The sequence below is a fragment of the Sinohyriopsis cumingii genome, chromosome 8 (genome assembly GCF_028554795.1).
Source record: "Sinohyriopsis cumingii isolate HCF-2022 chromosome 8, ASM2855479v2, whole genome shotgun sequence".
Lineage (NCBI taxonomy): Eukaryota > Metazoa > Mollusca > Bivalvia > Unionida > Unionidae > Sinohyriopsis > Sinohyriopsis cumingii.
In genome coordinates, this window is record NC_142968.1 from 68,732,068 (window position 1) to 68,747,005 (window position 14,938).

General features: G+C 35.4%; 1 protein-coding gene across 2 annotated transcripts in view; it reads right to left on the minus strand.

Annotated features, from left to right (window-relative positions):
• Positions 1–14,938, minus strand: part of LOC149793764 (uncharacterized) — a 228,587-nt gene that overhangs the window by 14,684 nt on the left and 198,965 nt on the right. For both annotated transcript variants that reach the window (XM_089967751.1, XM_089967750.1), the window contains 6 exons: positions 13,256–13,303; positions 11,657–11,783; positions 10,848–10,955; positions 5,970–6,072; positions 5,025–5,101; positions 646–788 (listed from right to left, as the gene is read on the minus strand). In XM_089967751.1, coding sequence (XP_089823877.1) covers positions 646–788; positions 5,025–5,101; positions 5,970–6,072; positions 10,848–10,955; positions 11,657–11,783; positions 13,256–13,303 — 606 coding nt within the window. The remainder of the gene's footprint in view (positions 1–645; positions 789–5,024; positions 5,102–5,969; positions 6,073–10,847; positions 10,956–11,656; positions 11,784–13,255; positions 13,304–14,938) is intronic.

Genomic DNA, 14,938 nt, shown 5'->3' on the forward strand with positions numbered 1-14,938 from the left:
ATGTTGTCCCTTTTCTCAATAAATCATACACTACAGTGGTCCATGACTATAAAACCCGTCCATATGTTTGTACCTTTCATCAATATATTATATAATACAGTAGTCCATAACTATATATTCCCTCAATATAATGTTATCCCTTTGATCAATATATTATATAATAAAGTGGTCAATGATTATAGTCCCTCATTATAATGTTGTACCCATTTTATCAATACATTATATAATTCAGCGGTTCATGACTATACATTCCCTCAGTATATTCCCTTCTATCAAAAAAATTTCAGTCATATGGCTACGATGTCTGCAGTGTGGCAGTTTGAAGTGATGTCTGGCACTCGGGATTATGCCGCAGACATGTAGCATCATGCCCCATGCAGTCGCATTATCCTGACACCAGGATGACAAGTCTAACACTAGCATCTTAATTCTGAATGTCTATTGAGGCAGCTGTTAATGCCATTTTCATGAGTCTCTGGTATGACTCAGCCTAAGTTCGAACTCATAACCTCTGTATCCATGGTAACCACTTAGGCTGTGTATTAATAAGAAACATCCATCGGAATTACATTCTCTCATTTATAATGTCAATAACGTTTATGGCACCCAGGAATAAAAGCATTGTAAGATTGGTACTGTATTTACCTTCCCCTGTAGGAGTACATAGGCTTGATAAGGAAGATGCCAGATTCCTGCTCTATATTGTCCAATGTCTCCATCAGCAGGTTAGCCAACCTCAGTCTCTCTATCCCCATTTCATCCATCTTGTCTGCCCATTTTTTGGCCCTCTGTAAGAGTACAGAATTATATACTGTACAATCAGGATAATGTGAAGAGTTTATGGCGTTATTTTAAAATTGGTGGAGGTTGTATCCACTATTTTTTACATGAGCTTATAGTCTAGATAGATTAACACACACACACACACACAATGTTATGTGTATTTAATTTATACTGTGTGCTTTACCTTTGTCTGTGATTGAGGGTAGACTTTTTGCCTACCTGACTACTGTCATGTTTTGCCTTTCTCATTTTTGTTATGATTATAAGTGGTAAACAAGATGTTTGTTCAAATTAAATTTCAAAATCTGCCCTTGTTAGTGAAATTTTTTCTTTAGAAATGGTCAAATTTACCAATACTTTCAGTTGTGTCGTAGGTCAGGTAAGAGTTTTTACTTTACGTACAATTGTGTCAGAAAAACTGAGTTAAGCTCAGACAAAGTAAAGTACTTGGATGCCTGCAACAAGACCACTGCTATCAGAAAAATGTGTTTCTATATTTTACTTAAGCATTACCATATGTAAATAAATAACCATGCTGATCACTCAATTAGGATCAGATTCATCACCCAATAAGTAAATATAAAGTCTTGAAATTTGTTTAATTTTAATAGCACACATGCTTATTTTGCTAAGAGAAATATTTTATGGCCTATGTGTACTTATTACTTTTTACATTTGTATTCTTCATGTATGTGTTTTTGGTCCTGATTTTACAGTTTAAAGAAGTCAGAGGATTTTTCATTTTTAATAATGGCATCATTTGCATAAATCTGAAAGCCCTGTATGCCAAGATGCTTTCTGTTAAATTTGGTTAAATTCTGTTGAGAGGTGTTTGAGAAGAAGTCATTTTTAGGTTTTCCTTTTTCTAGTAATGGCAGCCAATCCAATGGTGGTTCAGCATCCTTTATTAAACAATGAAAAGCTATCTATGTCAGGACGTTTTCTGTCATCATTGGTCAAGTTCAGGAGGCCAGGTTTTGAGAAGTCAATTAAAGGTTTGTCTATTTCTAGTAACTGTGTCCATACTTGATGGCAACACTGGAGAAAAAAAAAACTGAAAGACCTTCATGCCAGGATGCTTTTGGTCAAATTTAGTTGAATGATTTTTGAACATTTAGAGCTTTGTCTATGTTTAGTAATTGTGGCCATATTTGATGGAGATTGGTATCATGTAAAATTTGTTTTAAAGTTCATATGAAGATGCTTTCTTTCAAAATTTGTCAAATTATGTTAGAATGTATTTCACAGAAGTTGTTGTAACTACCATTTGTGAACAGACAATAAAAGATGCTATGTACAATGGATTATACCATAAGATCATACTGTCATGTTATTTGGTGAGCTAAATAAAAATTTCTTCTTTACTGTCTAAGCAAGAGTAATAAACTCTATTGGAGCATGTGAAAATCTAAGGGCTATTTCATTTAAATCTATCTGGAGTGGGGATTACCACTTATTTTTTTGGTTGGGTGGGTACCACCATTAGAATAAAAATAAAATTTATAGTTGTAAAGTCAAACTCTCCACAACAGATTCTGATCCATGCTACAAAAGAAAACAAAAGTGCATTTTCCCTCTTCTTGGTAAATGTACACTAAACTGAAAAAGTCTGGAGGTTTAGTGTGTGAAACTGTATAAGCCCTGGAGTTTTAGTGTGTGAAAATGTATAAGCCCTGGAGGTTTAGTGTGTGAAAATGTATAAGCCCTGGAGGTTTAGTGTGTGAAAATGCATAAGCCCTGGAGGTTTAGTGTGTGAAAATGCATAAGCCCTGGAGGTTTAGTGTGTGAAAATGTATAAGCCCTGGAGGTTTAGTGTGTGAAAATGTATAAGCCCTGGAGGTTTAGTGTGTGAAAATGTATAAGCCCTGGAGTTTTAGTGTGTGAAAATGTATAAGCCCTGGAGGTTTAGTGTGTGAAAATGTATAAGCCCTGGAGGTTTAGTGTGTGAAAATGCATAAGCCCTGGAGGTTTAGTGTGTGAAAATGTATAAGCCCTGGAGTTTTAGTGTGTGAAAATGTATAAGCCCTGGAGGTTTAGTGTGTGAAAATGTATAAGCCCTGGAGGTTTAGTGTGTGAAAATGTATAAGCCCTGGAGGTTTAGTGTGTGAAAATGCATAAGCCCTGGAGGTTTAGTGTGTGAAAATGCATAAGCGCTGGAGGTTTAGTGTGTGAAAATGTATAAGCCCTGGAGGTTTAGTGTGTGAAAATGTATAAGCCCTGGAGGTTTAGTGTGTGAAAATGTATAAGCCCTGGAGTTTTAGTGTGTGAAAATGTATAAGCCCTGGAGGTTTAGTGTGTGAAAATGTATAAGCCCTGGAGGTTTAGTGTGTGAAAATGCATAAGCCCTGGAGGTTTAGTGTGTGAAAATGTATAAGCCCTGGAGGTTTAGTGTGTGAAAATGCATAAGCCCTGGAGGTTTAGTGTGTGAAAATGTATACCATTTCTTTCTTCCTGTTTTGGACTTTAGAATGTCCATAAAAAGTCAGAAACAATTTAGGATGCTACTTTTCTTGTCATATCCCTACTCCTTACAAATTTATTATACACAGTATTCATCTTATACTTAAGTGGCACTGGTGAACTAATGTCTCAAATCTAAGCTTGCATTATATTTCATGTCCTTTGATGGAAATCATGAACTAATGTCTCAAATCCAAGCTTGCATTATATTTCATGTCCTTTGATGGAAATCATGAACTAATGTCTCAAATCCAAGCTTGCATTATATTTCATGTCCTTTGATGGAAATCATGAACTAATGTCTCAAATCCAAGCTTGCATTATATTTCATGTCCTTTGATGGAAATCATGAACTAATATCTCAGATCTAAACCTTGTATTATGTTTCATTTGCTTAAATGACATTAATAAACTAATGTCTCAGATCTAAGCCTGTATTGTTTTATGTGCTTTATTGGCTTTCCATTACTAAGGTCTCAAATCTATAGCTTGTATCATGTTTTATCTGCTTTAATGGCACTTATGAACGAATGTCTCAACTCTAAGCCTTGTTGTTGTTGTTGTTGTTGTAGGGTTTAGCACCATTTTTCAGCACACAATAGGTTATATATGGCGGCCAGTATAAATGGTGGAGGAAAAACCTAAGAAAACCCAGGGAAGAACCACTGACCCATGAGAAGCTACTGGCAAGCTTTCTTACACACCCACATTGGCCATACCTGAGACTCAAATCCATGCAGACAGAGATGAGATGGCAGTGATCCGTAACAGTGAGTGCTTTAGACTACTTGGCTACTCGGGTCCCCTCTAAACCTTGTATTATGTTGTTTATGCTTGATAAGCTAATGTCTCAAATCTAAGCACTGATGAACTAATGTCTCAAATCTAAGCATTGATGAACTAATGTCTCAAATCTAAGTTTGCATTATATTTCATGTCCTTTGATGAAAATCATTAACTAATGTCTCAGATCTAACCCTTGTATTATGTTTCATTTCCTGAAATGGCACTTATGAACGAATATCTCAAATCTAAGCCTTCTTGTTGTTGCTGCTGTTGTTGTTGTTGTTGTAGGGTTTAACGCCATTTTTCAACACAAGATAGGCTATACATGGCGGCCAGTATAAATGGTAGAGGAAAAACCTAAGAAAACCCAGGGAAGAACCACTGACCCATGAGATGCTGCTGGCAAGCTTTCTTACACACCCACATTGCCTGTACCTGAGACTCAAATCCATGCAGACAGAGATGAGATGGCAGTTATCCGTAACAGTGAGTACTTTAGACTACTTGGCTACTCGGGGGTTTATGCTTGATGAACTAAGGTCTCAAATCTAAGCACTGATGAACATTATTCTGTTGATGAACTAATGTCTCACATCTAAGCACTGATGAACTAATGTCTCACATCTAAGCATTGATGAACTAATGTCTCACATCTAAGCATTGATGAACTAATGTCTCACATCTAAGCATTGATGAACTAATGTCTCACATCTAAGCATTGATGAACATTATTCTGTTGATGAACTAATGTCTCACATCTAAGCATTGATGAACTAATGTCTCACATCTAAGCATTGATGAACTAATGTCTCAAATCTAAGCAATGATGAACTAATGTCTCACATCTAAGCATTGATGAACTAATGTCTCAAATCTAAGCATTGATGAACATTATTCTGTTGATGAACTAATGTCTCACATCTAAGCATTGATGAACTAATGTCTCACATCTAAGCACTGATTATGTTTCATATGAAATGTTGTGTACAAATTACCTGATTTTGGAGGGCTTCCATCTTGTCAAGGATTTCAAAAACATTTTCATTCAAACTTTTACTTTTCTTTACATTCTCTGAAAAGACAGTAAGAGATTTATTTCATTTATGAAAAGCAAGCTGGTGAGTGTAAAATGGCTAAATGTCTGGAGAAATGATGCTTTTTTAATAATAATCTGGTTATATGAAATTGAGATTGTGGGTGCATGTTGCATGCAGGTGTACAAAAGACAATGGTAGACTACTGCAAACTTTATAAACCCAGATCTACTGTTGCACAATGTGCTGACAGATCTGGGTCTATGCAGTTTGTTAGGAGTAACAAACAAACAACACAGACCCAGATTTTCTGGTGTGTTATAAAAAGGCATATCAGATTTGTTTCATCTGTTTTATACAGGAACATTTTTCATTATTTGTACAAGTCTAAAATCTAAAGATATTTGAGAATTAATGTACACATTTGAATACAGTACAAAAAATGGCCAAAATGAAGCAGATTTTTGTTGAAATTTTATCTAGTCTCTGTTATTACAAGTCAGTTAGTGCACTGAATAAAGAAGCGATTTGGAAATAATACTTTTTAAAAGTTATTGTTTCAAAAAACAAAATGAATAAAGAGCATCATGATTTGTGATGTGACTGGCAATACTTTTGTGGATGTGGATCTGGACACAACAAACAATAAAAAAAGGGGAGAAAAAAAAAAATCCAATCTGATGGACTAAATGGATGATCAGTTAAATGCATTCAGATATTTTAGAAAGCTCTTTGATTCACAATGTTGTCAGAAAGTGCCCTTAGCTTAATTTCAGAATACACTGCCAACACAGGGACAATTCTTACATAAGACTGGGTCTATTTTATACTTTATATTTAAAACAGATGAGGTACAGGTCCTTTCCCCTCTAGCAGTTGACTGATATACAGATTATTTTCCCCTACCTTCAATATCCTTCATACGGCAGTGGTGGACATATTTCCGGACCAGATGGGCCAGTCTCTTTGCTGGAAGACTCACGTATTCATCCATCTGGTTAATTACCTCCTGAAAAGCAAGTACCGAAAATGAAAATGGGTGTACAGAATAAAATCTCTAAATAAAGCAAAATATGAGCAAAGATGATAAAAAAGGCACACCATTCAGAAGAAAAGCTTCAAACATGGCCAATTTGAACCTATTATAAAATTGGTTACATGTAACTAGAAGTCACCTCTGGACACGGATTTGGAGACAAGAATTCCGTTCATACAAAGATACATAATGCATAGACCATAATAGTTCGTTTAAAGTTTTCACTGCAATGCCCATATCACAGACCCACATCTAGCCTTGATATCATAAAACTGTATAATCCTATACACCTGCCCCATGTTTAATAATATAATTCTAGACACCTGCCTCATGTTTAACAATATAATCCTAGACACATGACCCATGTTTAAAAATAGAATCCTATATACCTGCCCCATGTTTAATAATATAATCCTATATACTTGCCCCATATTTAATAATATAATTCTAGACACCTGTCCCATGTTTAATAATATAATTCTAGACACCTGCCTCATGTTTAATAATATAATCCTATATACTTGCCCCATATTTAAAAATATAATCCTAGACACCTGTCCCATGTTTAATAATATAATCCTATATACTTGCCCCATATTTAGTAATATAATCCTAGACACCTGCCCCACGTTTAATAATATAATCCTATATACTTGCCCCATGTTTAATAATATAATTCTAGACATCTGCCCCATATTTAATAATATAATCCTAGACACCTGCCCCATGTTTAATAATATAATCCTAGACACCTGCCAAATGTTTAATTGCCCTCTACGTAGGCACAAGTAGGATATAGCTGACTCAGGAGATTACTGACCAACAGGATTCAATATCATTCACCTTTGATCAAGGTATGTGACCTTGAACTGTTAACTGTGCAAAAAACTTTTTTTTCTTCTCCTAGACTGACCTTCACCTTGTACATTTAGACCCCAAATTACCGTTTATACTTGTGTATAAGCCGAATAATTTAGGAAAAAATTAAGCCCTGGAAGAAGGGGGAGGGACAGCTTATCCATGGGCCAATGTCTAAACTTGACAGTTTTTAAGTCTTATTGTTGACTACTGTAATGGCTGTAAAACTTGGAACATGAAAAAAATAATTTGTTTTCTGTGTCCTAAGACATATGCATGTAAATTAAAAACATTTATGGTGTATCAGTACTAATTAAACTGTCATATTACACTATGATTGATTATATTATTATTTTGCATTTGCATATTTTCTGATTTTTCCAACATGAAGTTAAATAAAGGTAAATACAGACTTCATAACTCATGGGCCTGTTAGGATTACCCTGGTGACCAGGCTGAACTATAATGTACAGTACATACACAGTGCAAAGTGTGGATAGCATCACTTAAATCCTTATTTGTTCCCATCAACAAATTAGATGCAGATTTTGCTTTATTCACTGTTTTGACCAAATTGCATTCTTCCAGATAACATTTCAGCTAGTCCATAATAACTGTTTCATTTACACTGAATCACTTGCTCACAAGTTACTCATTTTCAATTAAGCTATCCTACAAACTGAGGTAATATTTATGCAAACAAATGCATGTTTAATTGTGAAAGGCACTATCATAACTTACATGTTCATGTAGAGTGGTAATAATAAAGACTAAAATTCTCATTATAATCAACTAATGATCATCAATCTACTTTAGTTTTGTGTTTTGGCTGAACAACATCCTAACTTTCTACACAACGGAAAGCTTGAATGTATCAGCATCTCGTTTTTGATAGTTGGCCTGATTTGCCTTTTGTTTTCCGACAGCAATACAGGCCAGTTAATCATTAAAACCCTGAAACTGGCATGTGCTAAGAGTGAATGTGACCATCAAGAATACCAGTACATTGATGTGTAATTGCCATTCCTTCCATAATATTAGCACAATTACCGCAGTTTTGTAAAATGGGGTGTAAGGCATCCCTGTAAACTTTTCAAAATCCAAGTAGGGAGACAGAATAAAAGAACAAGGATATTGGGACCTAAAATCAAGAGGTTTTTCGTGGCGTTTTTAAAACCATGTTTTCACTAAATATTGACCGATCTTATGTGTCCAATATGCATGAAATTCGCAAAGGACACATTGTTTTTCCCTGTGACACCCCTTACTTTCCCCCAGGACATGCCCTATTTTCATATTCAGGTCAGCTGTGGCTGAACTGCACAATAGCTAAAGGTTATTCTTAAATGAACAAGGAACAAAGCCAGCGTGACTAATTAAAAGTTAATCCTGCTTATTAGTATAATTTCCGAAGCATTTTTTTCTGAAACTTCATCACTGTATTTTGGAGATATCATTAAAGTTCAGTGCCGTGGTGCCCATGATTCGACTCAAAGGAATGTACTTCTTTCAGCGGAATGTACTTCATTCAGTGCAAGTTTAAAGCTACAATGTACATGCGGTGGCACCATATGTAAATAAGTTCTGCTGCGTAATTGTGAGCATTGAATCAAACCATATTGTTGTTTGTTGTGTTGTCATGATGGGATCACATTTTAATAAATTAGGTATTTACAATTTTAAGGCAAAATAAAAATGTAATTACTGGTGCAATGATATAAAATGTCCAATGCAATAATGCATAAACAAACAACAATTGAGCCAATAGGGAGAGGGAGGTAGTGTTACAGCAACATGCTAATGCTCAATTCTTGTCATCATTCGACCAAGTTATACACCAATCTAAATTAGGCAGAAACAATAAAACAGAAAATGAAATTACTTTTCAAACAAGTTTATACCATTTATTTTTAATAACTTTTCTTAAGATAAATTTGCCTAAATTAATGCATTTAGAACTTATCGCGTGATGTCACAGGGTTGTGGGTTGTCTTATACATGGATCATGCATTTTAGTGTTTATACCTGTTCAGTTTAGGGGTTGGCTTATACCCGAACAGGCTTATATGCGAGTATATACGGTATACTGTTTTTTTTTGTTAACCTATATGTAAGCCACCTGCAAAGTTTGGCAAGGAACATATACTAAAGAAAAATTTTCTTTTTTCAGTTAGCGACCTCAACCTTTGATCTTTTATCCCTAAACTTATACGTTTCCACCTTACCCGAAGTGCAGGCCATACATAAAGTTTGATCCCAGTATGTGATGTGGAATAAATGCCATTGTTATTTTTGTAGTCCCAGTGATTTAAATAGAAAATCTTTTGACCCCTGAATCAACAGGTGCAAGTCATCCACAAAGCCCAGTAATTGTAGATGGTGGAGAATTTAAATTATTGTGCCATAATAATTTTTCTTCCTTCAGTCACAATGACCTTGACATTTGACCCCCAAATTATAGGGTTCTTCCTTACCCTAACTGCAAGCCATCCACCATACTTGGGAGCTGTAGATACTGTTATTGTGCTCAAATAAAATTGATAAGAGACAGATGGACATCATCATAGCACCATGTGCTCTGACTTGTGGTGGGTGTACAACATATACAACAGAGGATGAAATGCAATATGCTTTATAATCAAGTAAACTGAATCAAGACCTTATACAGTTGGGTGCATTTATAAAATTACATGGTCAATATGGCTTCCAAAACAACAGCAAGCATTATGTACACTTTTACTTACAAAACACTTTAATAAACTTTCCATATCTGTGTCAAAATGGAAGGAAATTATCTATGTCCAAATCATCACCACTTCATCATAACTAATCCTTATTTATGATTATGCATCAATTATAGCCATTACCAGCTACAAGAATGAATGTGTGTGTGGGCATCACAGCCATATATGGAGTTAATAGTTCTAATTGTTGAAGGGGTTTTCAAGGTCTGACTCGCAGGCCGGCATACTGACTTTCAATGACAGCAGAAAGAGTCCCCAGCGTATCTATATCCACAACATGAAAACCTGGATTTTATAAATTAAAGTATCACCTCTAATGGCTTATTTTACACTTCTTATGGTCCCATGAGAAGACTTAGGTGTTTATGGGATAGGAGAAGCTCACTCATTCATGTATTAGCACAGGAATTACATCTGGGTTTTCAGTGGTTCAAAGTTACTGAGGTTCCCTGACATAAACAATTAGCTTAACACTGATTTGTATATACAATAAAGGCAGGATTTTCCCTAACAGTCAGTAGATAGCAAGCTTACCCACCTGTTTTGCCATCTGTTGCCAATTGTTTCATTTCAAGAAGTTATATTTTAGAGAGATAAAAACCCCAAAACATCTGAAATTTTTCTAATATTCAGATTTTTTGGGGGGAACATGCATCCCCCTTAAAAAAGCTCAATGCCTCCATGGCAGCCTGTTGTTTTGTAAACATTCTCCAATTTTGAAAATTGAGATAAACCTTGCTGGAAGGTTAAGTAAAACACAAAGGTAAGCATATAGTGGGATCACTCACTGTATATCCCTTCATATAACTCACTTAGTAAGGTCATGGAGTCTACTAAATTAACCTCATAATTAATACCAATATATTACCTAATTTCTATTCAATATAATTCCTGGATGATTAATATGTGGTTTCAAATCACAAAATACCATATTTTTGTAGTAACAGCTGTTTAGATTCAGCCATGATTGTGACCTACCATTTTACAAAGCCATGATCCCATAACAAGATAAAACTAAATCACAAATTGTATAACTCACATGAATCATGTTATAATCAGAGATCAATGTACATGAGAAAAACATGGCACCTATGCTTTTTAATTACCTTTAATTCATTTTATTTCTAGTTTCAAAGCACTTAGTACCTTGTATTTATCTGCATCCAGTTTCTGGTCCATCACAGCCTTCTTCATGATTTTGGCATTCCTGTCTGAATCAAGGCGAGTGAACATCACCCCAGATTCTGATTGTGGCTGTAAGAAATGAGGTTATTGTAGAAATTTAACATGATGATAAAACAATATCAAGTCTGAAGAAGAAGAAAATGCAGAGGAAGAAAAGAGAATCAGCAAAATGTCACTGTGACCCAGATGCCCTATCAATTTGATGCAATATGTCACCATGACCCAGATGCCCTATCAATTTGATGCAATATGTCACTGTGACCCAGATGCCCTATCAATTTGATGCAAAATGTCACTGTGACCCAGATGCCCTATCAATTTGATGCAAAATATCACTGTGACCCAGATGCCCCTATCAATTTGATGCAAAACGTCACTGTGACCCAGATGCCCTATCAATTTGATACAAAATGTGACTGTGACCCAGATGTTTATCAATTTGAAGCAACCAAAAAATGGTGAAATTATTATCTGACATAAGCCTTTAAAGAGTTTGGTTTCAATCTAATGTTCTAAATAGGATGTAAAATTCACAACTGAGCAGATGAAGACAATGAAGGACTTGATCAGATGGACATAGATGGGTGACACTATTTATCCACTTCATAGATAGGGTGGAAACAAAAGAAAAGGATGATGATATTGATGGTAATGATAATAACAGATAAAGATAAATATGAAAAAGGGTATATACAAACAATATAACATTTGCTTGATTTAAAAAAAAAAATTTCAACATTGTTAATTTTTTAGTTCATAAGAACACCCACCTGCCCAGTGCCAGGTGTGGAAGCCATGTCTGATGGGGGTCGCCGTGCTGATTTGCCAAGGGTAGACAACTCTCTCTGCAGCTCATTTATTGTATCTTGCATTTCCATCATAACCACTGTGTTATGCCTAAGAAAAAAGTGGCATACAAAAATCAGTTTAAATTGCTGAAATTTAAAGGTCAAAATTTGGGATAATAAATTACTTTCTGAACCTCTGATGATCAATTGGTGTGGCATTACTGCATTGCTAATATTCATAAAAACTTGTCACAAAGTGTACTACACAAACCCAAGCTGATAAAATTTGGCAACATAGAGCCACAAGCTGTGGTATAACACCTTGAGATGTGCATGTAATATCATCATTAGGCAACATTAATGCACAATCAGTGACATAATACCTAGGGTTGTTAATGTAATAACATCATTAGGAAACAAAAAGCCAATAAACTTACAGGATACTCAGAATCCCTAGTAACCAGTAACAATGCATTTGAATCCGTCATAACCAGTAACAATGCATTTGGATCCCTAATAAGCAGTAACTATGCATTTGGATCCATAGTAACCAGTAATAATGCATTTGTATCTGTAGCAACCAGCAATGATGCATTTGTATCAGTAGCAACCAGTAATAGCACATTTGGATCCCTGGTAACCAGTAACAATGCATTGGGATCCCTAGCAACCAGTAACAATGCATTGGGATCCCTAGTAACCAGTAACAATGCATTTGGATCCCTAGTAACCAATAAGAATGCATTTGGATCCCTAGCAACCAGTAAGAATGCATTTGGATCCCTAGTAACAAGTAACAATGCATTTGGATCCCTAGCAACCAGTAGTAATGCATTTGCATCCCTAGCAACCAGTAAGAATGCATTTGGATCCCTAGTAACCAGTAATATTGCATCTGGATCCCATGAAACCAGTAACAATGTATTTGCACCCCAGTAACCAGTAACAATGCATTTGGATACCTAGTAACCAGTAATATTGCATTTGGATCCCTAGAAACCAGTAACAATGCATTTGTACCCCAGTAACCAGTAACAAAGCATTTGGATCCCTAGTAACCAGTAACAATGCATTTGGATCCCTAGGAACTAGTAACAATGCATTTGGATTGCTAGCAAGCAGTAACAATTCATCTGGATCCCTAGCAACCAATAATAATGTATTTGAATCCCTAGTGACCAGTAACAATACATTTGGATCACTAGGAACCAGTAACAATGCAAAAAATTTACAGACTTTAAATAAATGAATGCATGATTTAGTTTAGTTCTTAAAAACCCAGCAGTGTGTCATAGTCAAGTGAGTGATTGCTGACACACCTTACTTAAAACAAAGTAATATGCCATTCTTGAAAAATATCAACAACCTTAGGCTTGGCTCAGTTGATAATATATTTTTTTGGTGTGACAACATACATAGTCATCATCAGCCTTGGGCTTGCCTGAACTGACAAAATCTTTCCTTGCTGTGACAACACACATGAACACTTTTGCAGAAATGTAATATTTACACAGGATTTATATACTATTTAACTTTAATTTACACTCCTCAAAAAATAAATATTTGATCTATATGAGGTACCTCATCTGTGTTTCGTGTTTTCGGGATTCCTCTTCCAGTTGTTGTTTTCTGTTAGAAAAAAAACAATGATGAAAGATTATAACTGAATTAACCTGGAGTCATATTAATACAGATGCATGACAAAAATAAGATATTAGTTAGTCACCTACTTTAGCTCTCTCTCATCATAATGCAAAAATTGGGGTAAATAACTGTCGATCATATCATGTACTCAACTACTGTACATATAACACAAAAGTTTGTGTGTGTGATTTGGATATTTAACATAATTTAACACTTTTTCAGTCATATCGCTATGATGTCTGTAGTGTGGCAGTTTATAGTGATGTCTAGCACTGGGGCATCATGCTGCAGACATGCAGCATCATGTCCCACCTCTTAATGCTGAGCACCAAGTGAGGCAGCTGTTATTATCATTTGAAGCCTTTGGTATGAATCAGCCAGGGTTTGAACCCACAACCTCCTACATCCGAGGCAATTGCTCTAACCACCAGGCCACCATAGCGGTCATGAAAGTTTGTGAAAAATTATATACATGTGTTGTAATGGGGAAATGGGAGATCATATGATGATTAGTTCTTTCCCATGCTCAGAGCTTAAAGAGACAGGCACTTGTTTGGTCCTCCAAAGCTGTCCTTTAGTGGTGAGTTCAATAACACATGCTGCAGCACCTGTCATCAAAGAAAGCTGACTACAATCTTCAATAAAAACAAAGAACCTTTCACCAAATGAAGTCAGTACCAAAATTAAATAAAGCAATGAAATCTGATGGATTGCTGCATTTCCAAAGTGACTTGTTTATTGTGCCATGAAAGTTTGCCTTTTGCAGGTAAAAAGCTTAAGCTTTATAATGATTACTACCAATGGTAAATCCAATCTGTTGCAAACAAAGATATCAGGCTGTAAAGTTAACTGAAAGATGGGTTGTCTTGCAAAGATGCTTGTTAAACTTTTTAATTTGCTCAAATGTTTTCATTTCCCTGTGAACAGCATCATCTTCTTGGTAGCTTCTGCAAGATGATATAAAACCAGGTCAGTTTAAGTACATGTTCATGTAGCATATAAACAACTGTTGATACATGATACTGGCAACAATATCATAGTGAATTGCTTAGTGTCAATCAGATATAGATCAAGCAAAGGACTACCATTTTCTTTATATACATGTTATTTGTGTTTTCTAATGGAATATGACTGACACATGAATTTTGTAACATGTGACCTATACTCAGATTCATGGATTTTTCATATACATGTACATTATTGAATGGATTATGGATTGTATGACACAAATGTAAGTTGTCAATATAAAAGTGTATTTCAGGCAACTTCATCTTCATTTAATCAAAAAATGGATTTTTGTGCCCGCTTTATTACACCTCCCCCCTTTCCCAGCCATTTGCTTGGTACATGTATCATTTTCTTCAGCTAACTGACTTGGTTTATTATAAAACAGTTTGGTCTACAACACGATAATATGGTTGGGTTTTAAAAAAAAACAACCACAATATTATAGTGTGGCCAAACTGTATTTCCAGTACATGTCAGGAAAGGGTTTCACCCAGTGTTAGACCCAAGTGTCATTAAAAATTGAGTGATGATTCTTTCTGAGATTTTGTGGCTGTGGTCATTAATTTAGTTTCATTGGAATTGAAGTCAATTAATGACTGAGCAGCCTACAAT